The 27,402-nt window shown below is 45.3% G+C and overlaps 1 protein-coding gene across 2 annotated transcripts in view; it reads left to right on the top strand.

Annotated features, from left to right (window-relative positions):
• UQCRC2 (ubiquinol-cytochrome c reductase core protein 2) overlaps positions 1-27,402 on the top strand; it is a 230,289-nt gene that overhangs the window by 91,718 nt on the left and 111,169 nt on the right. For both annotated transcript variants that reach the window (XM_078665064.1, XM_078665065.1), the window contains exons 4-8: positions 3,643-3,707; positions 4,751-4,807; positions 6,614-6,738; positions 9,025-9,122; positions 16,525-16,582. In XM_078665064.1, the coding sequence (XP_078521190.1) occupies positions 3,643-3,707; positions 4,751-4,807; positions 6,614-6,738; positions 9,025-9,122; positions 16,525-16,582 (403 nt within the window). The remainder of the gene's footprint in view (positions 1-3,642; positions 3,708-4,750; positions 4,808-6,613; positions 6,739-9,024; positions 9,123-16,524; positions 16,583-27,402) is intronic.

Here is a 27,402-nt window from a genome sequence, read left to right as displayed (position 1 = left end):
CATGCCACGTTAGCCCTGCACCACACCCGGTAGTAATAGCATACGGGCTTTAATGCCTAGCCTACATTATTAGTCCCAGGCAGTACATGCAGTATGCTTTGTTGGTCACGGGAATATTCAACAGGATGCACTGTTACCGCTCCCCCCACTCCCCCCCCCCCCCCCCTCCCCGATCTAACTTGCAGTTTTATCCCCAGCCTATCTGACGCCTGCATTGGTAGTCCCAGGTTGTACATGACAGCATGTACTGTTGGTATCAGACACGGAATTTCTGAGTGTGTGCACATTTACAGCATGACGGCATAAACTGTTAGACCGAGGTGGTGTTTGACAGCATGTTTTTTTTACCCTACAACATGTATTGTTATTTGCTCCATTATTATTCCCAGGGAGTATCTGACTGACAGCGGTCACTGTTGCGAACACAGAGATTCAGTAAACCTCCATTTTTATCCCACAGGGAGTAACTCACACCATGCATTGTTACCCCCAGGAGTAACTCTCAGAATACAATGTCATTTATTTAAGATTTTAAAAAATAAATAAAGAGCAATGCCAATAGCTCTACCTTTAATGCTGCCGAGACCATTGCATTGTAAATGCTTGTTTACATTTGTGTGTGTGTAATATACCTGAAGGTAGCCTTACCATCTACAGGTTCTCAAACAGGAAAATAACAAACCCTGCAAATTAGTCCCTAGAGGGTGCATTGTTAAGTATTTGTTTTCCGAGAAAAATGTAATCTCGTCGGTGTGAGAAAGTCCTTTAACCTGCATAGAGAGCAGTTTCACACTTAGATTTGATTTGGCTTCTTGGGTGGATGTGGGAAGCTGGCTCTATATGATGTATCAAAATGAGATATATTGTGCAAAGAGTCCAGGGGTTCACTTGCAAGTGGACAGGGGCTTGCTCTGGCAATCCCAAGGTGCTCTTCATGGGGGCAGTGTGGGCGAGTAGCCTTAGGCTGATCTTAGAGGAGTGCAACACATCTGAAAACACACACACTGGTCCATAAATAAGAGACACGACTCAATGAGGAGATCCACACAAATGTATAAAAATAAACATGTATCTTTATATATGTTTAGACACCGGAAGCAATTTGTTTAGGTAAGTACTTTTTTAAATAGAAATTCTTTTTAGTACAAACAGTCGACACTTAGTGCAATTTTTAGAAACTCCAATTTACAGCTACTTACGGGATCAATCTCCAGGAGTTCAGGTGAGTGATGGGCAAGGTCCAAGGCAGCACCGGTAGAACACCACCAGCGGCACTTGGGTAGCCGGGTGCAAAACAGCGTCCGGTGCCCAAAGTTACTCAATGGGGATCAGTATCCGAGGAAAGGGGCTGCATGCTTGGACTGGGAGGCCAGTCTGGCTGAATCCAGAGGGTCTCAGGCCTCACGAGCTCTGGGACGTTGGGACACCTTTAGTCCTCTTCTCCAAGGCCCGGGGACGACCGGTGCAGAGGTGTCCTTAAGGCACCTTGTTTTCCTTACTGGAAGCATTCGCTGTAGAGCGGGCCTGCGCGCAGAGGCTGCAGGCGATGTCGGAGTTCACTAAGGCAGAACGACAGTGGGCTCCCTCCCTGAAGGGCTGGGGGACCATGATGACACGGTTGGCCCACTTTAACTCTGGTTTGGAGCGACGGGTGCAGTGATTTCTTCAAGCGTCTGGTTTCTGCCTACGAAGTCCTCACAGGTGTCTTTGGATGCATCCAGGTTTCAGGAAAGAAGGTCCACTATATCCCGGGAGGTCTTGGTTCCTGAGTGAAGTGCTGGCAGGTCTCCTGGGCTTTGGGGTCTCAGCAGCTACAGGACAATTCATCTTTTGGTGCAACTGTCAGCAGGCAGACTAGCAGGGTTGGCGCCAGGTCAGTTGCTGGGTCTTCAGTTCTTGCAGGATGCAACTCTTCATGTCCTTCATCTTTCAGGTCTGCAGGATCTGATTTCCTGGTGCTAGGGGCTCCCCTACATACAGAATTTAGGGGAGTGTAGTGTTGTAGCCAATGGACTACTGATTCTTGGTGTCACTACGCCCCCAATATGACCACTTCCTGTGGGAAGTGGGTATAACCCGGTCCCAGAGTTCCAAAGTGTGCCAACACAGATGGCCACTTCTGAAAAGTCTTACCTACATCAGGTTAGGCCACCTTAGCGGTGGTACTAGCCTGGGGGTGGGTACGCCTACCTGACTAGCTAGTTTGCTGCCTGTCCAGGTGTCAAAGGGCTCTGTACAAAGGGAGGAGGGTTGGCCTCCTCAGCAGTGAGGGGAGCCAGATTCGTATTTCAAAGGCGGGAGCTTCTTTGAAGCTCACCAGCCCAAGAGTCAGTAGGCCATACTGAGAGAGGGAGGGTGAACACCCTTTTCCTGTGAAGGCTTTGTTTCTTACCTCCTGAGAGCAAAGTCCCTCACCCTAGGAGGTCAGAAATCTGTCCCAGGTGGCAGGCTGGCAGAGGCCAGCCAACACACCAGAGGCTGGTTAATTTTCATGGGGCGCCTCTAAGTTACCCTTTTTGTATGTATTCACAAATCCACCACTGGAAACAAGATGGGTTTGTGAACACAAGATGTTTGATACCAAACATCCCTATTTTCAGTGGCACCATCATGACGATGGGGAACTTGTTGGCACCATTGTCCAGCACATGCTCACATGATTTCCTTGTTCACGTGCACTGGCAGTAATGGAACTAACCAGCATGGGGGATATCTGCTCATGCAGGCATACCCTCACATGTAATAAGCACCCTGCCTTAGGGCTGTAAGGCCTGCTGTAGGGGTGACATACAAATAATGCATGCAGTGTTAGGGAACATGGCTCACAGGGATGTGTTGGGTCGAGTTTTCACTTTAGTCTGTACCAAAAGCGATGGAACCTCTACATGAGTTTAGTGAGGGTCCTCTTAGGTTGTCACAATATATGCTGCAGTCCTTGGGGAACCCTATTTAGTACCTTCGGCCCTAGGTACCGGGGTAACCATTTACTAGGGACTTCTAGAGGGTGCTAAAGGTATTGCCAATTTGGGGAACAATTGTACAGTTCTAGGAAAGAGATCTGGCACTGGGAAATGTAAATCAAATCATGCACTAGGCAAAAAGTTGGGGTTACCATGTCTAGAAGGGGTACTTTACTACAGTGGGAATATTTTTATTTTTTATTAGATACCTCGATTTTATTTGTTATGTTCTCTTTAACCTGAATTTATTATGGGCACCCCAGTCACAACACATCTTGCTTTGTATTTCAGCATCAATTTGTTTTCCTTTGTATTAAAACGAATCCATAAAGTTTAAAGTGGATTTAGCTTTCAATATGAAAAATTGCAGTCCATAGATAAAATATACATGATGTGCCCTCTACATGAAAAGGATTAGTGATCCCTTAATTGTGGTTGTGTCGGTATCTGATATGTATTTTTCCTTATGGTGTCACTAGTGTAATAGTCAAAAAATGTATTCTGTAACATGTGTCCCTTTGAGATGTGCACCAGGAAGGGCCATTATTTTACATTGTAATTGGCGAAATTTCAGTTTTTTAGGTTTGGATAGTAATCAAAATTACATTTGGTTTGGGGTTTTGCGATGGAAAAGTTTTATTTGTGTGTTTTATATAAATATAGCCTGTGTTTTGTCTTCTAGACTACCAAAGGAGCATCTTCCTTCAGATTAACACGTGGTATTGAAGCTGTTGGTGGAAGCCTGAGGTTTGTAAATAAAAACTCTGTGTTGTCACTTAATAATGTCTTAATTTTCTGTTGGATCACAGTAAACTGGACAAAAGTAATAGAAAAAATGGGAGATGTCTTACATTTGTTATGTGAAGGTAGCTAAAGATTGAATGTGAACGGTTGAAACAAAATACATATATCTTCCAGTTCCCTCTGGCCCGCTTTATCTCTGGTACAGAATCTCTAAGTGTTTTAAATATTTGCTGGCGATCTCACTAACGTACTAAAGCATTGAGGTACTCCCTTCTTTCTACAATAGTGGATTTGGCTGCTTCACTGGAGTAACTGCAGCAGTTTAGACAGGCTCCTTATTGGAAGGAAGGCACAGAGAGCCTAAGATGGGCCCAATGTGAAGGCTCATACTCATGCAATACTTACACTCTTGTGATTGTGAATAGTGCCATGCGGTTGGACTCCGAGGTAATTAATATTTCGCTGCTGGTAAAGTAAGATGACCGAAGCATGCTGTAGTGCAGATGGTTGACAATGTAGCGGCCTCATGCCTCAGCAGGTGTGTTTAAAACAGGGTAAGGGCACCCTGCACAGCCACAGGCGAAAACAGTTTTGCCTTTTTTTCAACAGGAAATTTCCCCACCTCTGCTTTGTAACTTGATATCCGTTGGTCAGATAAGACTGAGAACAATATATAGAGCCATTAATCCCTATGGTCTGGATAACTTAAGGCAGTTAATGCACATAGTTTATCAGTGCTGTACGCCACTAGGTGATTTTGACTTAACCATAAAGCTTACAGGTATTCTGGCATTACCATAGAAAAAAATCAATTGAAGAGGTTGTATGCAATGGTGTGGTAGTTGGATATGAAAAGTTTTGTGTGTGTGCACTAAAAGTCACAAGTTAAAATTGACATTCCTTAAAGTGTGTGCTATTTTGTTTTTGTTCTAACATATTAGCTGGAGACCACGTTCCACAATGGATTAACTTAGAAACTTTTGTGTCATGTGAAGTATGTCATGTCATTTGTTTTCCTCAAACTAAATGTTTTTTTCCGATTTCAGTGTTACATCTACAAGGGAAAACATGGCATACACTGTAGAATGTTTGCGTGACTATGTGTAAGTATCACTTGCATGGTCTGTCTTGTACCGATTTACCCGGATCTCACAAATTGGTCTTTGTGATTTTGATTTTGTCACCTTCTTTGGGCACCTCCTCTATTGGTAATTTATAATTATGGTGTATATGACACTAATTGGTCAGATGTGCACATAGATCACATCTGTGTCAAACAAAGACTGCCAGTAACTTCAGATTTGCAATGCTTTGTAACTATATTTTGAAGGTCTAATGATACACTGTATATGGAGTGAGAGCTAGAAAGAGGAACTGTGAGCCCAGTGCACTGGAACTGCTTATGTCTACTTTGACCAGCAGCCACATTCCAAAGAACCTCTGTGTACACAGTGCTGATCAGACAGTTCCGCAATCTCCAGTTGCCACTGTGTGACGTTTAGTTGGAGGAAAGCAAACTAAATGATAACATTTAAAATAGATGAAAAACACAGCACTCGGACAGTATCTCTGAAATAGTACGAGGTCCAAACTGTGAAGACTTATTTAGAACAAAGCTTCACTGTATTGTAGACATGAGAGATCGTATGTTCTTCTGTAAATTCAAATTTCGCAGATTCTTTTCTTCAGAAACAGCCATTACGTGTTTCGTCACACTGGGACTTTTCAAGGCTTAAATTGATTTGGGAGAAGGTCTCCAAATCCTTGTGTGAAACTGATCTATAACTCAGTCTAACTCTTACTTTCCTTTTCTCGAGATGCTGACGAGACTTTGTCAGATTAGAGCTTACTATGGACTCCATCCATTCGTGATATACATTGGACTCTTACCTCCGAATTTGGTTGTGTAGTCTGGAATGAGACTAGGTTATAGGTCGGTTTCATGTCCGGATTTGGGACCCTTCTCCACAATCTATAATAGTGGGGCTTGCACCACACCCCACAGCTGTCGGTGTATATTTTTCACCCATCACTATCGTGACAATTTGTTTTGGTGCTTTTATACACCATGTGGCTTTACTACTTCTACGGGTTCTGCACAGAAACCTTTTGATTTTGTCTGCATTTCCTCATTTGGAATTTGTGACCGCTTGCCCAAATCAATTTAGCCTTGAAAATGTTTGGACCTTGTACTATTTCAAAGATACTGTCTGAGTGCTTTGGTTTTCGTCTATTTTAAACTGTATACATTCTGGATCTTCAGATCCAACTTGCAAGTCACACCTTGGGTTGTAGGGTGTAAATAGCCAGATAACACCATCCCATGAATAACTACCTTTTGAACTGTACTATATCCACAGCAAACGTATGTCTCCTACAAGGTGCGATAACCAAACCGCTACTACCCCATTCTTTCGTTTCTATACATTATAAAATGCTGTACTATTACTCTGGCAAATTAGAATGAACAGACTTCATACGAAGAGACCATTGGGTCTATAACTTTCATGATTCAAAGGCATCGAAAGTGACTTTGTGCCACAGGATTAAGCATTATTAATGTGGGTTAAAAAATGACCTCCTTGTGCATCAATTACATTGTGCACAGAACAATATGTATGAATACTTTAAATAATTCAATATCTATTATATTCCAGTTGACGTCTTTAATATTGAGTAAAAGCAAGCAGGTTCTGATGAGATGTCGTTCAGAACTTGACACCACACTAGGTTCCTGTTGTGTATTTGCAATGTGGTACCAGGAACATAGGTCTGAAACTTCTTCAGCTATCCATATTTAGGTTTCTGGTGCTTCTACAGAGTGAAACAATTGGTTTGTGATTTGTTGTTACCGAGTTCTTTTTTTCAATGAATATATGCAGCTTGAACATTAGTCTTTTCTTCTACAGTGACACTGTAATGGAATACCTGATCAATGTCACAACTGCTCCAGAATTCAGGCGTTGGGAAGTGTCCAACCTCCAGTCGCAGCTGAAGCTTGATAAAGCTTTTGCCTATCAAAATCCTCAAGTTGGTAAGTTGATTTGAAATGTTTAACTTCGAGCATTGTGGTGATTCGCTGAAACAAAACTTGCTCTGGTTTGTGATTATAGATAACTCGTTGTAAAGAGGCTCATTTTCACATTGATGCGCAACAGGGTCGAGGAGGAAACTTGTGCAGTGCCACTTTCCCTGTTTTTTTCTGTAGTTTACATGTGTTGAAAAGAGTCGGTCTCCAGTTTTCATGTTGGCAACCTAGTTTGCTTCATTGGGCTGTTTTATTTGCAGCATCATTTGACTACTCCAGAGTTTGGTGGTTGTTACCCCTGTGTCTGATCTTTCTTCCCCGGTTTATCCTATGTCTAGTTTTCATTTATACTCTAAAGGCATTTGAAGTCCTAGGTTTTCTGGTAGAGAAAACACAGGATTTATGTGTACAGGAACTATAGACAATCATCAACGGTCCCCCTGTCCTTCACATGTTTTGAAGCCTCTTTTGTAGTGGCTTGTCACAAACTGCTCATGGGTTTAAGCCCTACTGCATTTCGACGTTTGAAATATGGATAGAACCCACAGATTCTTCTCCCTATTTTTGTTGGAAGCACACTTTCTCAATTTGTGATCAAACGTTTGTGTGCTCAAGTGACGTACTAATGCACAAGCTTACTGCATGAAGTAAGGAGAGTGGCCCACCAGCTAAAGAAAAGCATATCCATAGCTAGAAGGTCTGTCCAATGTGACCTGCTGGCTTTGCCACTGCTATGTAGCAGCTACAAAAAAGGGCATAATTACGCAGCCGCACCCACGTTATTCCACAGGCACTTGCTTACATGATGACGTATGCATGTCACTACGCATCCATGCACTTAGCGAATGCCCCAGGCAATTTTTTTTTAATTTACCATCTAAGATGGCTGATGTCATTTGGATATGAAGATAAAAGTAGAGCAGCTGTATGCCCTCCGAAAGAAGGTAAACAAATCTGGGTTAAATGTTTGCAGGGATTCAGGCACAACTAGGGGGTAAGAAGGTCTGGGAAGAAATTTGGAGTTGGCGGGAAGTGCTCTAGCAACAGAGATGCTTGAGACAAGGCATTGGAAAAAGCTAATACAAATTGAAAAAAATGAAAGGCAGGGAGGGGTGAGTAAAGCATTGTCAGAATGAGGGAGAAAGCAAGCAACACCGGCTGTACGGGGCAGCTGTTGATTGGTGGGAGTGAAGCAGCACAGGAGTTAGTGAGCTAGAAAACGTGGACACATGATGTGCCAAAGAAAAATGAGTTGTCTGAATGTGAGCTGTAGATGAATAGAAGCCATTCTTCAAAAGGATGGAGGCGAGGGACAAACGCACAAACAGAAATTAGTCATCCCATGAGAAGCAAGCAAACGAGACTGACCATAAAGCCACCAGTCCTTATCAATGGGTGATTTCTAAGCCCGCTGTATGTTGCTGGCATGATCCACAAGAGTCTTTCACCTTCAGACAGCTAAAAGCTGTCTGATGGACAAGACCTAAAAATAGATGTAACGCTTCAAATACACAGAGAATTAAACCTAAACACTGTTCAGTTGATGGTCCCATTCGAACTCAACAAGGGAAACATAATCTAGTTTTGGCTAGGTTGAATTCTCTTGGTACATAAGACCATCTGCCCCCTCACCCCCTTCCCCGTTGATTGGTGCCGCATACGCTCAGCTGGCTTCCACTAGGGTATAAAGTAAGGTTAAAACTATAAATGTCTCAGTTGTAAAGCAGTACACCTGGAAATCCCACAGTATGTTGCCAAAAAGCTAATATCTGGTGAAGTTTGACAACATTAAGCATTCTTAGAATTGGACGCATCAAAACCTCTTGCTTTTTTCTTCGATATCAGTAGGCAGTAACACTTTGAAGATCTCTCCCCAGAGTCACGGATGACAGCTGTTAAGAAAGAAACCTAAAAACACATAAACTATTATTATGAAATATAGCATCATTGATTGTATTGATGATACTAAATAATCTTTAAATGTTTCTCTGATGCTTCTACTCCACATCCTGTACTTCCATGCCCTTAAGAGTAGTTTTTTTTATACAAATAGCTTATAACTAGAAGCAAAGGCGGTGGCCTCATTTGTTCCTTTGTCAATCCATTCATAAAATGGGTAGTTTATTTTTTAGATCTCTTGTATTGCTTTCACTTCATGTGGTACATGATGACCTTGAGTGGTGCACAAAGGTGTAATCTAAGGAGTCTTACATTTCTGTGAATGTATATTTGTAATTAGAATGACTACAGCTACTAATTATTTAGAATTCTTTTATCTTATTCCTCCCCTAGGTGTCCTTGAAAATCTGCATGCAGCATCTTACCGAAATGCCCTTTCCAACTCCTTGTACTGCCCCGACTTCATGATTGGAAAGTGTACATCTGAACAGGTAACAATGAAATCATTCCAATTTTAGTTTTCCACAATAATGTTTAAATAGTTTTACAATTGCCAAGCAGGTGTTTCTCGTCCAGGTCAAGGGTTAATCAATCTGTTTGAAAGGAAACAGAAAAGTTTCACCGTTTCTAATGGAACCATAAATAACATGTAGTGTGCTTGTAATGCATTGTAAACAGCAGTCTAAATAACCGAGAACATGATTTAGTATCCTGCTATCGCCATTGTTTTCATTGTTTTCATTGTGTGTAATTCATGCAACATTTCATATTTTTGCATGTGATCTGAGCCATGTATGTATTTCTACAAATTAAGGTGCATAACCTGTATTGTTACAACCCTATTTTGCAACAGAAATGTAAACTTTAAGTTTGAAGACTGTGAATTTACAGGATGTATTAGTGACTTGAATTAATGAGCTGTAAGATGAGGGAAACCATTGTGTAATAATACAATTGATGGTTCATGGTCAGATACCAGTGATGAAGGCACATACAATGTTTCTCTTTTGTCTGATGGGGGAGAATTGGAAAAAAAAATAGACTTGTCTTTTATCTTGGGGACTACATGTATTGTCTACATCTACTATGGCAGGACACTACTTACTGGTGCCCCAGAGTTCTTATTGATCCTCTCCTTGTCAGAATCCACTTCAAATTTTGTGCAGTCTGGAGCTTATGGAACTATATATTTGAGTAATCCTAGTGTGCTCTGTGGCATGCACACACCTAGGATCATGTAACCTTCCATGGTGGAAATCCATTAGGCATGCAGTGTTTTCTTGAATGCGTCCCTTTGCACTTCAGAATTGTTTACTTGTGAAATTGAGGAAAGATCTTAAAATCCACCTGTAGAGTCGTCTTAGCATTGTAGACTGAAGCCCTTCTCTTTTTTGCCTCACTTGATAATGATGCTGTATTTCTTTATTTGTACATATTTATTGTCCTGAGTTTTGTAAGCATACCAGCAAATCTCTCTCAAGTTGGCTATGCATTCTGTTGCAAAGGTACAGATTTCTCCTGTCCTCTGAGGCTAGGTTTGCTCCACCTCCATAAAATGAAAGTGAAAAAATGATGGCATCTTGCATAGTTTTAACTGAACCTCAATGACTGGGGTCGCTTGCACACCGTACTATATAACTGAAATGCCTCAAGTTTGGGGGCAATCCTACAGAATATCATTTTGCAGGCGGTAGTTAAAAAGAACATTTGTGATGTATATGGAGGTAGGCGGAGGGATACGGAGTTTTCCAAATTTGGTGTGTTTGACAGGCTGTTTACTTTCCTTTAGATTTTTGTATGCAGACAGTTCACCACAGCAATGTTCGTGGTATTTAAAACAGTACTGCTGACCCCCATTATAATCTCAAAGAATGTGGGTGCCGTCCGAGCTGATAACTACAAAGCGTGTCAGTCCACACAGTTTGATGCTCATGGGTGCTGTTCATGTGACGAAAGAGGCATAAAGAACGTGCAATGTGTTATGATTATCTTTTTATTTCAAAAGGGAAAAATGAAACCAAGTCATAAAAAATTATTCAGGAATTGATTTTGCTCTCATTTTCTTTTGTAAGATAAAAGGCCAGCTTTAAACAAGATCCCTAAACCTTACTTCAAGACAAGCTAAACCTATAACTTTAAAATTTCAGCTTGAACAAAAGGTTTCTTAGTTCAGGAAAATGAAATATGTTTGTTAGTCAAAGTCAAATAAAATGAGATTGTATAAGAAATCTAGGAAAAAGTCTAATAGCACAATCCATACGATGTTATTAGTACTTTGAGAGCACATGTGAACTGATTACTTTGGCTCCAGTCTACTGTCTGTGCCCAGCATACATTATTTAGTTTTTAACTATCTAGGATAAAACATACCCCACATGTTATGCCATTTTTGATTCATGAAAGATATTCTTGTTGCAACTGGTTTTATAAAACTGGCATCAACTGTATTTTACTTGTGAATTCGATAGACCATATAAAGCGATTGTCAACTTATGGTCATCATTGTTGAAGGACCCACAAGTTATCTTGGCTTCAAATAGGGGATGCTTGAGAGTGCTACTGCAAGCCAGATATGCATAACATTAATATTTACGTTGCAAGCCAGGCCAAAGACTTCCAGAAGATGGCTGCAGTCATTGAAAAATCAAGGTGGCAGAGTAAAGAGAGAACAGCCAAAGAGCATAGTTAAATGAAAACGTTTAATTGAGTATAGAAATGAAAATAATTAAAAATGGATCATTTGATCCCTGCAGGAGTAGTGATGGACAAATGTGTATGCTATGGAAGTGGGAAAGCAATTGCTTCTTGATCATAGTTTTAGTGTATTAGAGCTCTGCTTAAGCTTTGGGTGTGTTTTCACTGATTATGGAGAAAGCAAATCGACCAAATGACATCTATACAAGGAGTTGTAATTCAAATATCACTTTCAAGAAATGATTTGGAGTTCATTGCCTACGGTTTATGAAATATTAATACATCATAACTCCGCTATATCGAGACATCTAGGGTGAAAACATGAAGTTCATAGCAAGAAACCTGTCGGCGACATTTGGCAGTGAAAACTGATTCATGGGGAGGTGTGAACATCTCATTGAAGTAATGTCATCAGAGGAACCATTTACTATTATGTAATACCATATTGTATAATGAGCACACACCAGTTATTTTAGCTTAATCATGTTGTAACTGTTGAAGCTTGTATCTGCCATGTAGATTGCCCAATGGTGCAAAAATAACACCATTATCTTTATCATGTGCTTAACTGAATAACACCACAGCATGTATAATCTGGAACAGCACATGCTTATATTAGCAGTTAAACAAATTTCTAAGCTTCAGGGAAATATACCCCGGCAAGCTTATAAGTAGATCTAGCAAAAAATAAGGAAACAGAAGGGGGTCAAGCACAACATCGTCATGCCTGAGATATTGGGGATGTTTGACTCTTACTAAAAGCACCATTAAACACATTCTGGCAAGGATGAATAATGGCTATAATGTGTTTAAGTAGCCCCTTGTGGAGAGAAGACATGCTTGTTTTGATTCTTCTGTGTGCTTTACATTTTAAAATACTATTAATTTTATTAGGTCTCGGCTAAGCGCGCGGAAGCGCGTTCTCGCCGAGAACCTATTGTGGCCGTGTCTGCTTCCCAGGAGACAATCCTGGCCGCGCACAAGGCGATTCGAAACTGGCACGCGCCGCGCTCGCCGTGGCTGTCTCCTGGGAAGCGCAAACATCGCACACAGAGACACGCACACACACGCGCGTGTACACACACACGCACACGCGCGCACACGCACCCGCACACACACCAAGGCCCACTTACCGCCAATCCGGTGTTCTGTCGCCTCCGCGGGGCTATCCTCAGGCATGGGAGCCCCGCGTCACCACTGCTCCTCGGACCAGGAACTCCGTGGGCGCGGGCTTCGCGCACAAGACGGAAGTCTCACCCCCACGCTAGGTTTCATTTTCGAGTGCGCGCGCACATATTGCAGTCATGCAGCCCACGACGGAGAGAGGGGAAGGGGCGGCTGCCGAGGGAAGGCGAGGGGGATCTGTCATTTTGGGAAAGCAGGCGACAGCCATACGATGGATGTCTTCAGCTGTCATGGACGCAGGCTCCGTGCTGCGTCACCGCTTCCTGTATTTCTGATAAGTAAAGCATGAGTGTGTCGTATGGAGTGCATTTTCATTGTCATTTGTCATTCATTTTATGGAATTACCCTCTTAAAAGCTTGACGTCGCCCACATTTGTTTTTCGAAAGGTTGACTTAAATGCAAGTACGCCATGCTTGATGTTCAGTTCAACAAGCTAATTCATTCTGGGGGTTGTCGTGCTGATTGACTTCAGTAAAAGGAAACCTAAAAACAAAGATTCGTAAAAGGAAAGCTATTATGTAGAGGATTTCTACCTTAGTTGCATGAGATCAAGTGGTCGCCTGACGGGTATCAAAGGGCACAATAGGAGCTACTCGTGACTGCCAGGGTTACACCTACCCCCCAAACTCCTCTGTGACTTGGAGATACAGTGAACCTACAAAATGCTATACAAAATGTACTGCAACAAATTCTGCTTGAAACCCATGCATTGCTCTGATTTGCTATCGCGTGCGTGCTTGTTTTGGTTCCGCTCCCGTGGGCGAGTGCGCCCCGGACCCCCCCTGCGCCATCTGTGAGGAGGAGACGTCAGTGATCCCTTGGACGTCCCCCGCGCGGGGCTCCGTCAGCTGCGCGCTGGTGCCTGACGCTGATCCTGACCCTGATGTAGTGGCGCGCGGTGCGGGCTCCCTCCCCGCGAGCGCCTGGGCTGTCCCGGAGACGGAGCCTGCCTGCAGCGGCTCCTGCTGAGGGAGGGAGGGAGGGAGGGCAGTGCACCACAGCCCCTCGGAGCACCATGGGCGTTGTGTGCCGGCTGCTGCCGTTCTTGGTCCTGGCTGCCTTCTCCGTCAAAGGTGAGTACCTGTGCATCTCGTGAGTGGGGGTCCTTTATCGTTGAAAGTCTTCAATGATCGCCACAGTGGAAAATATATGCAGTTGTCAATTGCCTGTTGACCTGTGTGCTGCATGTGCACTGTTATAGCTAACACGCCTGCCTCTAAGGACGTCTGTATGTGCCTGCCGACTTAATGCATGTGAGTTATTTAGGAAGGAAGATGTATTTACATAACTTGTGGAGTGTAAGCAAATGTTATGGACATAAGGATGAATCTCCCCTCGACTGGTGAGTTCTAAAACACACTGCAAGACTAGTTGTTACCAGCGAGTCCCCGGTGTGAGAGTTGCCGTAGCGTGCACTCCTCCAATGTTGGTGTCTGACAGTACCTCAAAGGGTGTGTAAATAGTAAGGGGGCTTCGGGGGGATTCCCCAATGTTCATTTCACGCCAGCATTGGCTCGGTTTCGGAGTGCCCCCATTTGACAGACAGGGCAGAGACCTAGTGATCTGCTCATTGCCACACGTTTGCCAGAGGTCGGGAGGGCAGAGGTCGGGAGGGGAAGCTGGGATTCGTTCCTCGATCTCCTGGTTCCACAGTGATATATCAATGCATAAATACGTTTCTTCCTAGAAGGTGCGCTGGTAAATATGGAAAAGAAACATTTACCCCCCCCCCCCCCCCCCCCAGTAATCGTTACCAAGAACACGTTCTTCTATTTGTGTTAATTTATGTAGCACGTCTTGTCATCCTCGTCGCCTAATTCAAAGAAAGTTCTGCGTGAATGAGCACGCTTCAGAGTTGAACCGTGCGTGCACATAGAGTTGTCGCGAGTTTAGCCGGCAGTTGTAGCAGGAGAAATTGGCACACAAATGCTACCATGGACAGCCATTCGTGATCTACGGCGGACGGCGTGTTTTTATTGTCTAGTGTACAATATCAAATGATTACTCAACACCTTATGTGAAATGCAAAGGCTGCAGAGGCTGTGTGCTTTAAATACTGTGAGGGGTGCAGAAGTTACTGGGGGCTGTGTGTTGTGCACATTGTGATGGGCTGCAGGGGTTGTGTGTTGTGCAGATTGTGATGGGTACAGGGGTTGTGCAGATTGTGATGGTGTTGCAGGGGGTGTGAGGTGGGCAGATTATGGTGGGGTTACATGGGCTGTGTGTTGTGTGGATTGCGATGGTGTTGCAGTGGCTGTGTGTTGTACAAAATGTGATGGGGCTGCGGGGGCAGTGTGTTGTGCAGATTATGGTGTGGCTACAGAGGCTTTGTATTTTGCAGATATGGTAGGGCTGCGTGTTGTGTAGATTGTGATGATATTGCAGGGACTGTGTGTTGTGCAGGAAGAGATGGGGCTGTGTGTTCAGGTTGGAACCAACTAGGCTTCACAATCTGTGTGTTGTACAGCTTGTCGTGGTGAATTTAGCAGCTGCTAGAGTTGTGTTGAACATATTTTTAATGCGATACATAGGATGCAAGGGTTGTGTTGAATATATTGTGATGGGATACAGGGGATGCAAGGGTTGTGATGAACAGATTGTGATGGGCTACAGAGGATGCGAGGGTTGTGTTGAATATATTGTGATGGGATACAGGGGATGCAAGGGTTGTGATGAACAGATTGTGATGGGATACAGAGGATGCAAGGGTTGCAGGTTGCATAGTTTGGATGGGGAATTCCGGGTCTGAAGGAGTTAGTTGTGCTTTGACAGTCTGTGATGGGATGCTACTGCTATATGAATTGTGTGTTCAGATATTGATGGGATATGCAGATATTGCAGGCGTTGTGTGATTGTGATAAGGATGCAGGGGTGTGTGCTTTGCACAGACTGTGACAAGAAGGCACATACAGTGGTGCGGATACAACAGATTGTTTTAGAAGATGCTGAGTCTACAGGAGTTTGTTTGATGGTTGATTATGCTGCAGAGTGTGTATTATACATGTTGTGATGGGGATGCAGGGGCTATGTATTGTGCAGATTGTAAAAGAGACTGCAGAGGCCGCAGGGTCTGTATTATGCACAGTGTGTCATGTGGCTGCAGGATGCATGTTGCGGTGGTGAAAACAGGCTGCAGATGCTGTGTATTGTATGGATTGTTGTGGGAGCAGCAGAGGCTGTGTGTTGTATGGATGGTAATATGAGCTACAGGGGTTGTGTGTTGTATGGATTGTAATGGGAGCAGAAGTGGCTGTGTGGATTGTGATGGGGGCTGCAGTGGCTGTGTGTTGTATGGGTTGTGATGAGCTGCCGGGGCTGTGTGTTGTATGGATTGTGATGAGCTGCCGGGGCTGTGTGTTGTATGGATTGTGATGAGCTGCCAGGGCTGTGTGTTGTATGGATTGTGGTAGGAGCTGCAGAGGCTGTGTTGGACGGATTGTGATGGAAACGTAGAGGGCTGGCAGTGTGTTCGTTTGTGATGGGAGTACTGAGGCTGCAGAGGCTGTGTGTTGTTCATTTTGTGATGAGAATACAGAGGCTGTGTGTTGTTCATGTTGTGATGAGAGTACAGAGTCTGGGAACTATTCTGGAGATTACCGTACTATATGTCAATATAATTGCCTTGAAGATTGCCACTGCACATAATACCTATTCTCTTGTTGGAATCATGTATTTGAAGATGTAATGTCAATAAAAATTGTTTGGCAAAAAAAAACAAGCATTTCCAATGCAATAGGTTTCACATTTGCCAGAGTTTAAGCTATTGGCATTGTAAATGACAATGCCTTTTATTTGTTTTAAAAACCAATACGTAAATAAAAGGCATTGCCATTTACAATGCGAATAGCTCAAACTCTCACAACTGCGAGACCTATTGCATTGCAAATGCTTGTTATACTTGCTATGGGTATGAGTATTACCCCGATTCAAATTGCACATTATCATATAAGCAGCACTTTATCACATATAAACCAAACTGTTTATCCTAATTTATTTGTAATTTTTTTATTTAGCTGCATCGATTTGTGCAAAACAATTTTACAAGTGCAAGAATGGCGCTAGTTGGACTGGGTATGTATTTTGTTTTTTATCTGTATTTTGAGACCATTTCTGTATGTAAGTAGCTGTATTTGTTACTTGGTGCCATAACTCTTCATTTGTGCAGTTACTTGCAGTGTACATTTGGAAATTAATTGTTCGTGTTTTATCTAATCTGCAAAAAGGCAGTTATCATTATGTTGGGCATGGTTCACAATTTTTTTTTGCACAACTTGTGTATGAATTGGGTGCTCAAAAAGGGATTTTAGGGTTTACATTTAGCAGTTTAGAATGTTTGAATAGACTTGGGGTGGTGGAAAACCTGTCACTCGGTTTGATTTTCCACCATCATGTGTTTGGGTTAGAAAAGGACATAATGAATGTGTTGGAGAGAGGGTTGTGCAAAAAGAATGAAACAGCAAATCTGCAGGTTTGTGGGTATTCACTATCGATTTGCATGGCCATTCATACCATGGAAAACAATGTAAAGTTACTGTTAAAGTTTCGTGCAACTGTTGCCATTTTGGAAGCGGGAAGGGTACATGTACGTTATTTAATGAGAGCTGGGGGAAGGGAAGGAATTTCTCAACAGTGAAACATTTCCCATTTTAAAAACAAAACAAAGTTACATATACATCTCCACCCGACTTAAGTTTGTGTGTTTACCATCTTGTCATTTAATATTGGCTAATACTACAAGTAGATTTTCAGAACTGCTCCTTGTAGAGATTTATGAATGTACTCTTAAAAAAAAAAAATAGGTTGAAGGTCCAGTGCCCGTGCTACCAAGTAATGAATAAACCAAAACATTGGGTCAATGTTCCTAAAAGAAGACCGGAGATTTTCTAGAGAAATGAGCAGGAAAGTCAAAGTGACTTTTACTTGGTGCCCTCACACATCCCAAGGGATGTCATGCTTCATCATACGGCAGTTCTCCTTGTCGGGCCGGCACTGAAATACCATACGGGTCACCCAAAGGGTCACTTTTGCGAAGATCTTTTGTTTGTACCCCATATGATTGTGAGGTTGTGCTTGGAAGTGGTGAGTGAGCTTAAAAATGGCTAGAGGATATCAGTGCTAGTCAAATTTAATGAAAAGATTTCACAATCATAAAAAAACTAAAACGGTTGTGGCTGCTGAAGGGTTATGATCACCCTTAGTAGCTATGACCTATAAGTGTTTGAATGAAATTGTATATAGGTTAGGTCGACATGTTTCCTGCCCTTGATGGTCTCAGAAACAGATCCCTGGCGCTTCTTCAGGCCCAAAGAAAAAAGGAAAAATAGTGGTGTTTTATCGATGGCCTCCTCAAATTGAAGTAGTGCCACCAGTAGGACGCTAGTAGTGATTCTATCTAGAACGACAAGACTGAAAGGGGAAGAGGGTTCTGACAAACAGTACGTAGAAAAATAATATTTAGTCTTGTCTTTGGTGTATAAATCCTGATATAACCTGATTGTTGCTTATGTAGACCATGTTTGTATTCCTGGCCTCCGAAAGGTAGACAGACGCAGTCTCTGAGATGATTGATCAAATAAAGCCATGTGAAGGCTTGTGTATAGTGTTAAAAACAGTGGTGATGTAGTCGGTATTAGTAACAAGCATTTGCAATGCAATAGGTCTGGCATTCACGCGAGTTTGAGCTATTGGCATTGTAAATGGCAATGCCTTTTATTTATGTTTTAGCTTTTAAAATATAAATTAAATGCATTGTCATTTGCAATACTGATAGCTTAAACTTCCGCAAATGCAAGATCTATTGCATTGCAAAAAAGGTATTGTTCATTTGCGAACAGAATTGCATTATTCACTTGACATGTGAAACAAAGTAAAGTATTAAAGAAGGAAAAAAGGAATACACCTCCAGTTTTAGCTCGGTACAAGATTTTAACACAAACTTTTTGATTTTACCTTTAACATTTCATCCAGCACATCGTCAAAAGATTTCTTGTTCATTGTTGAATATTTGCTAGCGGACTCGCAATTGCTTCAATGGATCAACAAATCCATTTTCTAGGAACGGTGATTAAAATCCCGATCACCGAAAGATGGATACATTAAAATAATAGACGTGCTTCTGAGTGCAGTGACCCCCTAAGTTCGTGGCACATTAGATGCAGAGTGCTTAGGTTCTCCAGACACTAGCCGTGTGGTGCTTCGCTATTACAGCAGTGAGGAAATTACAGCCATCAGCCATTATTGGGCACGTCAGGCCTCCCTTCCCCCGGAGCCTCGGCTGCTGCTCGTTGGTATGCAGTGCGCCTGCTCTAGGGACAGAAAGAGTGATTAGATCTGTGTCCTCTCTGTTTACCAACTAGGCGCTAAGATCTGAAGCCATGTGATCACAGCAGGAATAACCTTTGAACACAGCCTTTGGCTCACTCCTGAAAACCTCATTGTCGCTAATGTGCTCCTTCAAGGCGATAGGCATGTTTTAGCCCCCTCTCTTGCCCTTTGACAGATTGCTTATTTTGTTTGCACAGGATTTAAAGGCTAGAGTGTTTCTTCCTTACAGCGATTTGTGGTTGCCGCGATGCTGTTAGACACTGGGCGCTGCAGCAGCGGGCTGTGACGCCGTCCGACTTCAGATTTTAGATCAGGATGGGCCCCCCTCTGACACATGCGGTCGAGAGGTTCAGTATTGTCCTGCTATATCGTAATTGCATGATATATCGCTTAGTACCCCTGACGAGGATTCAGCTTGTCCTCATTTTCTGGTCTCACGGAAGAGGTTTGTTGCCTGCATCTCGGATATCAGATATGCCCTGGTCAGGTGCTCGTCCTAAAAACCCACGTATTCTTGCCAATGTTTGCCCTTTTCAACATTTTGTTTTGCAGTTTTGTGTAGCGGGAACTCGACCCAAAGGTATTGCAGCGCCAGTTATGTTACACAAGGACGCATTCATTTTGTTACGCACGGAGAGACTACATTCAGATACCCGATGTAGACTTAGGGGCAGTGATTACAACAGAACCCCTGCGAATATGGCGGCCTACCTCACCATAAGCGAACATCATCATCGCTAATGCACTCCTTCAAGGCGCTAAGCATGTTTTAGCCCCCCCTCTCGCCCTCTGACAGATTGCTTATTTTATTTGCATGAGATTTAAAGGCTAGATCGTTTCTTCCGTACGTTCATTTACAGCGCTTTGTGGAAAACGCAAGGGTAGAATCCTTCCAACGCGGGGAACCCAATGAATAGCATGGATTTATGTTATGTTAATTTCGATTTATATAGCGCCAAATCACCGACAGGTCTCTTAGCGCTTGCTTTGGGAACCCGTCCTGGCTTTCCCTGCGAGATTACCCCTACTGGGCATCCCCAAGGTGAAGACCAGGCATCCCGCCGCGGGGGCGCCGTAGTGGAGATTAAGCAAGCTATTGCCCAGAGCTGCAGAGTGTGAACCCATGATTCGAGTAGGCACCGAGGCGAGAATTATCGAGTCCGTGGACATTTGGGCTCAAGACCCTGCCGCGTCGGGAATTGAACCCTGGTCCCGGGTCTGACCTCTGCATCAGGGTCTGCCTCCTCTAACCAGTGAGCCACACTTCTCCACAAAGCCGCTACAGCGGCAAACTGAACAAGAACAAGCCCACGAGTGGTGTGCTCGCGCACACCCATCTGTTTCCAATTACCCCGCCCGCGCCTGGGCGCGATAATTGGAAACCGATGCCGCTGCTGCGTGTAACCACAAGCCCTAGGCCATGAGCGTCAACATTGTCTCCAGAAGCTGGGACAAAAAGACGCCTTTGGCCAATTGCGTGCTGTCTTTTTACAATGACACACGCAAAGGCCAATGGGATATCGGGACCCGAGCTCGTGCGCAAAGTGCTGGTCAGCTCCAAGAGGCTCTCTCCTTAGAGCAGCGCATGCGCACTGCGCTAAGGCTCGACTTAAAAACAGGCAAATTGGTATATGGGTATGGATGCCCCAACATGTTATACAGTTAATTACGAAGTGAGTATATCATGGTGATTAGTATGCACATCGATTCTGTAATAAGTCATATTTCTCACAGTGTAACATATGATATGTCAAAATAGTTCTGCGTTATACAATAAAGTTAGGCTCAGGACAGTTGTAAATCAAGTATTATCAGTGTGTGTCCCACTAGAAGAAGGGGCGGGGGAGGGAGACCTCTTACCTCTAGTAACTAGGAGGTAATCCCCTGGAGTCAAACGAGAGGGTGCATTTTCTTCACAATCTGCATTGGCAAATATGGCAGTTACTGTTGTGCAGAGTTAGGAGCACAAAGTGATCGTGTCAGCAAGACAGGAAGATACGGTCATGGTGAATGGCACTTGTCGTACCTACTCATCCTCTCGAGCGCCTGTAGATGTTTGGGAGCGGGCGGTCTCCAAGTATCATAGTTTACGGCTTTGAGCGATCCCTTCCAGTGTCACCGAAGAGTGTGTGAGAGTGTAATGGGTATGACAGGGGCTGCCATCTTAGAGCGGTAAACCTGTGCTGTATCGGGCAGCTGGTGTGCATAAAATTGTTCAATTCAGCAAGTTTGGTAAGTAACAGACAATTTCTTTTCAGTGGAGGATGAAATAAGTGATGGTGCGCCAAACGGGCAGTAAAAGTAAATAGTGGCCGGTTACACAGTCCCGACCGGATCGATAAGGATGGTCGCCATGTTGAGTAGGTAAACATGTCGTATTGAGGAACTGACATCTAAAAGAGCAGAGGTGAAAAGTAGGTAAAGACGATGTGATTAAGTACCTGGCCTGGTTATGTGTGGGTGTAAACGGGGCTAAGATTTGCCTTAACACAGACCTCACAATTGTGTGAGCTCGGTGCGAGGCATGTGGGATGCTAAATTCATATCTAGTGCATAGATCGCCGCCTAGTGTTGGGTCCGGATGATTGCACATTGTTGTCCTGGAAGAGTCTTCGAAGTATCACGAGATAGGTGGCTCGTCCCCTGGACTACAGTGCGCATGGGCATCGGCTCCATCCCCAGATTGTTTTTTTCCGCCATTGGGTTCGGATGTGATTTCGACGCCTCCTTGTCGGAATCGAACACTTACTTCCTTAAGGCCAAAAGGCCTTCGATACTCGCGTCGGTATTGTTGCGAACGGTCCCGAGCATCGTCCGACTCTTCGTGTCAGACTTCTGGGGAGTTGCTACTCTTCGGACATCGAGGCCCTGTACTCGCAGCGAGACACCGACGACATCATCATGGAACGGAGTCCGTTCAAGCGCTGCCCCGTGTGTGGGTCCAAGTACCCACACATCGACGTGCATCCAGTTTGTAATAAATGTCTCTCGCCGGATCACGACGAGGACAACTGCATGGCCTGCTCCAAATTCAGGTCAAAGAAGACACTCAAGCATCGGCGCGCGGCGTGCCTCGAGGCCTTGCACGCAGCACCGGCGCCCGACGACATATTCGACGACCCCGCAGAAGACGGCCGAAGCCATCATCTTCAAATTTCACCGCCATCAACGGAGGTCGAGGCCGATCCAGACGAATACATCGAAGGACAGGGCCAAGACCTTGAATACGTCGATGAGGTAGGGGACGACGAAGAAGTCTTTGGGGCCGCGGAAGATAGCTCAGAGGAAGAGCTATGCCCCGAAAGTTACTCGACTCAGGCTCGGGTCACGGGATCGCCACTCGGCCTTACCCACAACCCTGCACCGATATCCCCAGCCCCGCCTTCGGGCCCGGCCACGGATACACCGGAGGAGCCGTTGTTGCGCGTATCGAAACTGAAACCGCAACCAGTACAGTCGACAACATCTAAGATGGCCGACGTCACGCCTAAACCGAAACCTACGGTCTCGACAACATCTAAGATGGCCGAAGACACGTCGAAAACGAAACCGAAACAAACGGCTTCGACGACATCTAAAATGGCCGACGTCCCGTCCAAAATTACGAAGCCGGCTCCGTCTTCGACTCCGTCACCCTTAGGCCCTACGAAGCCGAAGAAGGCCCTCGAGTCACCGGCGCCACACGCGGTGTCCAAGGACACGTCCTCGAAGAGGGTAGTCCATCACGTCTCGACGGCTGGAGCGTCAACCTCCAAACAGATGGTTGAAGCGAAGACCACTAAAGGCCAAGATCCGAAAGCCGGAGCCATTACTCCTCGGCACAAAGACACCGGATCTGCATCGTCGGCGCCTAAGAAAGCTGCAAGGCAGCGAACCGTTGGAGTCGAGGATTCATCGGTGCCTTCTTCTGCCACGCCGAAGGCCTCCAAAGCGGACGAACATGAAGCATCGGTCGTCAGACCCTCGGCTTCATTTACTAAACAGGTCACCGAGTCCCTCAAGAGGATTCAGGAGAAAGCCCTGCCGTCGACAAAGACTGCGCCATCGGATCCGAAACCGATGGAGCCACCTGCCAAAAAGTCGACGAAACTTATCTACACACTACCGCCAAAGGTGCCACCAAAGGCGTTTGCACCCCAAACGGTGCCGAAGACCTCGGGGACTTCGGAACATTCCACGTCCAGTGCTATTTTGCCTCGACAAACCGCATCTGACGACGAATGTGAGCATTATATCGATGCCCACACAGGGATAATGACACTTTATAAGAGAAAGATCAGTTCCCAGCCACTGGAGTCATTTGTAATTCCACTGAAAAAGAAAAGGCAAACACAGGACATACCTGCCCTTGTTGAACCTCTGCAACCTCCCCCAAGGAGGAGTCCAACACCTTCCCCCAACCAATCAGGGGGTGAGGATGATGACCAAGATGAACAATACAACTTCCCTACTGGCAATGACCCTGATGTGAATCAGGACTCATATGACGACGCTGGGGACCAGGGAAGTCATCAGGTGGTGCAGGACCCACAAGGTTTTGGGGCACGTACATCACCAACTGAGGATTCAGCAGCTTTCAATGCTTTAATTGAGAGGGCAGCTGCAAATCATAATGTAGATATGCATGCTGACCCAGTGGAAGAGGATTTCCTGTTTGACACTTTCTCTGTCTCTGAAAGAACAGTCAAAACACTTCCTATGTTGAAAGGTGTCCTTAAACATGCGCCAGAGATCTTTAAAGAACCTACAAGAGCGAGAGTGGTAAACCCACGTATTGAAAAAAAATACAGGCCTGCGCCTGGGGACCCTGCCTATATTCGGGGACAGTTGCCTCTGGATTCGCTGGTGGTCGCAAATGCCCGCAAGAGGGCAAACTCCCAAACAACTGGTGAAGCTCCTCCCCCAGACAAGGAGTCGAAAGTGCTTGAGGCATCTGGCAAGAGGGTGGCTGCGCAGGCTGCTAATATATGGCGTATCGCAAACACACAGGCACTGTTAGCGCGTTACGATAGGGCGCATTACGACACCCTAGAACAGCTCCTTCAACATCTGCCTGATGAGTATAAAGAAGCTGGAGAAATGCTCATACAAGAGGGAAAGCTTATATCAAACGCTGCAATAAAATGCGCACTTGATGTAGCGGACACAGCGGCTAGAGGAATTAACACTAGCGCCATGCTACGGCGCCAAGCCTGGCTTCGTATATCTGGATTTAAGCCTGACATCCAAACTACAATCCTCAACCAGCCCGTCAATCCTGACAGACTGTTTGGTCCAGATGTAGACGCCACACTTGAAAAGATTAAAAAGGACAACGAGACTGCTAAGTCCATGGGGGCACTTCAATCACAACAGTTCAGGGGCAACACTTTTCGTCGCTCAGGTGCGCGTAGTGTTACCAGAGGACACATGGGACAACAAACACAATTCACCAAAGGTGGTGCGCAATCCTCGTACCCCAAGCAAGGTAGAGGGGGTTACCGAGGTAACAGTGCCAAAGGCAGAGGCAGAGGGAACACCAACTCCCGTTCCTCTGCCGCAAACAAACAGTGACTCCCTGTCACTGCCCCCCTACCATCCAACACCTGTCGGGGGAAGACTCCAGCAGTTCCTGCCTGTTTGGTCGTCCATCACCACGGACAGGTGGGTGAGAAAACTAATCCAGTACGGGTATTGTTTGCAAGACACCGTCCTATGTCGGCAGAGCACTTGCACTTATTGCAGCAGGAAGTGCTAGTAATGCTGCAAAAAGGAGCAATCGAACTCGTGCCAGTGGAGGAGGAAGGAACAGGGGTCTATTCCCTGTACTTCCTCATCCCAAAAAAGGACGGATCCCTCAGACCCATTCTGGATCTACGCCCTCTCAACATGTATATACTGTCAGAACATTTCCACATGCTGACACTGCAACAGATACTTCCCCTTCTAAACCAGGGGGACTTCCTAGCAACCTTAGACCTCAAGGATGCTTACTTCCACATCCCACTCCACCCGTCCCACAGAAAATACCTCAGGTTTACCATTCACAACAAGCACTATCAGTTCAAAGTGCTACCCTTCGGAGTGACTACTGCCCCCAGAGTGTTTACGAAGTGTCTGGCGGCGGTGGCGGCGCACCTCAGGAGACAGAACATACATGTATACCCGTACCTCGACAACTGGCTCGTACAAGCAAAGTCGGAAACACAGTGCGCCTCACACATGTCCCGCACTATTCAACTCCTTCACAGTCTGTGGTTCTCGCTGAATTACCCAAAGTCGCACCTTCAACCAGCCCATGTGCGGCAGTATCTGGGCGCGACAATAAACACCCTGACGGCTATAGCTCAGCCAAACGCAGTCAGAATCAACAGCATTCAGTCACTGATCCAAAGATTCAGACCGCAACACTCCCTGCCAGCGAGAGTGTTCATGCAGTTGATAGGCATGATGGCCTCCTGCATCTTCATAGTCCTGCACGCAAGGTTGCACATGCGCCCCCTCCAAGAATGCCTAGCGAATCAATGGACACAGGCTCAGGGACAACTGACGGACCTAGTGTTGGTGACCGGTCGGGCATACAACTCTCTGCATTGGTGGAATCCACACAACCTTTGCAAGGGATGACCGTTCCAAGAGCCTGTGCCACAAATTGTCCTAACAACGGACGCATCTCTCCAGGGGTGGGGAGCGCATGTGCTCCACTACACGGTGCAGGGACTGTGGTCAACCCAGCAACAACGATTGCACATCAACTACCTAGAATTGATGGCAATCTTCATGGCGCTCAAGTCCTTCAAAGTACATTTGTGCAACAAGGTCGTGTTGATCCGGACGGACAACATGACAGCCATGTACTACATCCAAAAGCAGGGAGGTACTCACTCGCCACAGCTGTCTCATCTGGCTCAGAGCATGTGGAAGTGGGCCATTCAGAGAAACATCTTCCTCATGGCAGAACACCTCCCGGGCAAGGACAATCAGATGGCGGATCTGCTCAGCAGGTACAGCCATCAAATGCACGAGTGTGAGATACATCCATCGGTGCTCCACCCGTACTTCCGGCAGTGGGGTCATCCAGAGATAGACCTATTTGCCACAAAGGAAAACGCAAAATGCCAAAGCTTTGCCGCCAGGTTCCCTCACCCGGAATCGCAAGGGAATGCGATATGGATGAACTGGTCAGGCAAATTTGCGTACGCTTTTCCCCCAGCGCCTCTCATTATGCTGGTGGCAAAAAAGCTAAAGCAACACTCGATGACTCTCATCCTGGTTGCTCCAACATGGGCACGCCAACCATGGTACACCACGTTTCTAGAACTTTCCGTGATACCGCATCAAAGGCTACATCTCACATCCCGGCTCTTGACGCAGAACCATGGCGACATTCAGCATCCAGATCCGCAACAGCTCAATCTGGCGATCTGGCTCCTGAGGTCTTAGAATTTGGCTACCTCAACCTGCCTCCAGAATGCATGGACATCATTCGGGAGGTAAGAAAGCCCACGACCAGGGCTTGCTATGCGGCAAAATGGAAGCGGTTTGTCATCTACTGTACTGACAACAATATCAACCCGCTAGATGCATCCATTCCTAACATCATCTGCTATTTGTTACATCTTTACAAATGCAATCTGGCTTACGCTTCCATTCGGATACATTTATCCGCCATAGCGGCTTATCTCCAAAATAGGCAGCACCTCTCTGTTTTCAGGGTGCCTGCCATTAAAGCCTTCCTGGAGGGACTGAAGCGAGTCATTCCTCCGAGAACACCACCAGCTCCGGTGTGGAACCTCAATGTGGTCCTCACGAGGCTGATGGGTCCACCCTTCGAGCCACTGCACTCCTGCGAAATTCAATTTCTAACATGGAAAGTGGCTTTCCTCATTGCTATTACATCGCTTAGGCGCGTTAGTGAGCTGCAGGCGCTCACAATCCAAGAGCCTTTCATCCAAATACATTCAAACAGGGTGGTGCTACGCACTAACCCCAAATTCCTTCCTAAGGTGGTGTCACAGTTTCATATCAATCAAACTATTGACCTACCCGCATTCTTCCAAAACCCGCAAACGGTAGCTGAGCGAATGCTCCATACACTGGACGTTAGGAGGGCGTTGATGTACTACATTGACAGAACACAACACTTCAGGAAAACACAACAACTTTTTGTTGCCTTCTCAGCACAGCACAAAGGCAACCCCATTTCCAAAGCGGGAATAGCCAGATGGATTGTTAAGTGCATCCAAATCTGTTATCAAAAAGCTAAGCGCACTTTAACAATACCCCCAAGGGCGCACTCCACACGCAAGTTGGGGGCGTCCATGGCTTTCCTGGGGAACATTCCTTTAGAGGACATTTGCAGAGCAGCCACATGGGTCACACCGCACACGTTTACCAAACATTACTGTGTGGACGTGCATTCCAAGCAGCAAGCAGCTGTAGGGCAGGCTGTTCTCCAGACACTTTTTCAAGCTTCTGCAGCTGGCACGGGCAACCGCCCTTAATGGGGGGACTGCTATGTATTCTATGCACTAGATATGAATTTAGCAGCCCACATGCCTCGAACTGAATATGCTACTTACCAGTAT

Source organism: Lissotriton helveticus, chromosome 10, assembly GCF_964261635.1.
Source record: "Lissotriton helveticus chromosome 10, aLisHel1.1, whole genome shotgun sequence".
NCBI classification, from domain to species: domain Eukaryota; kingdom Metazoa; phylum Chordata; class Amphibia; order Caudata; family Salamandridae; genus Lissotriton; species Lissotriton helveticus.
The sequence above is the reverse complement of the archived record's forward strand: the minus strand, read 5'-3'. Positions and strand labels throughout refer to the sequence as shown.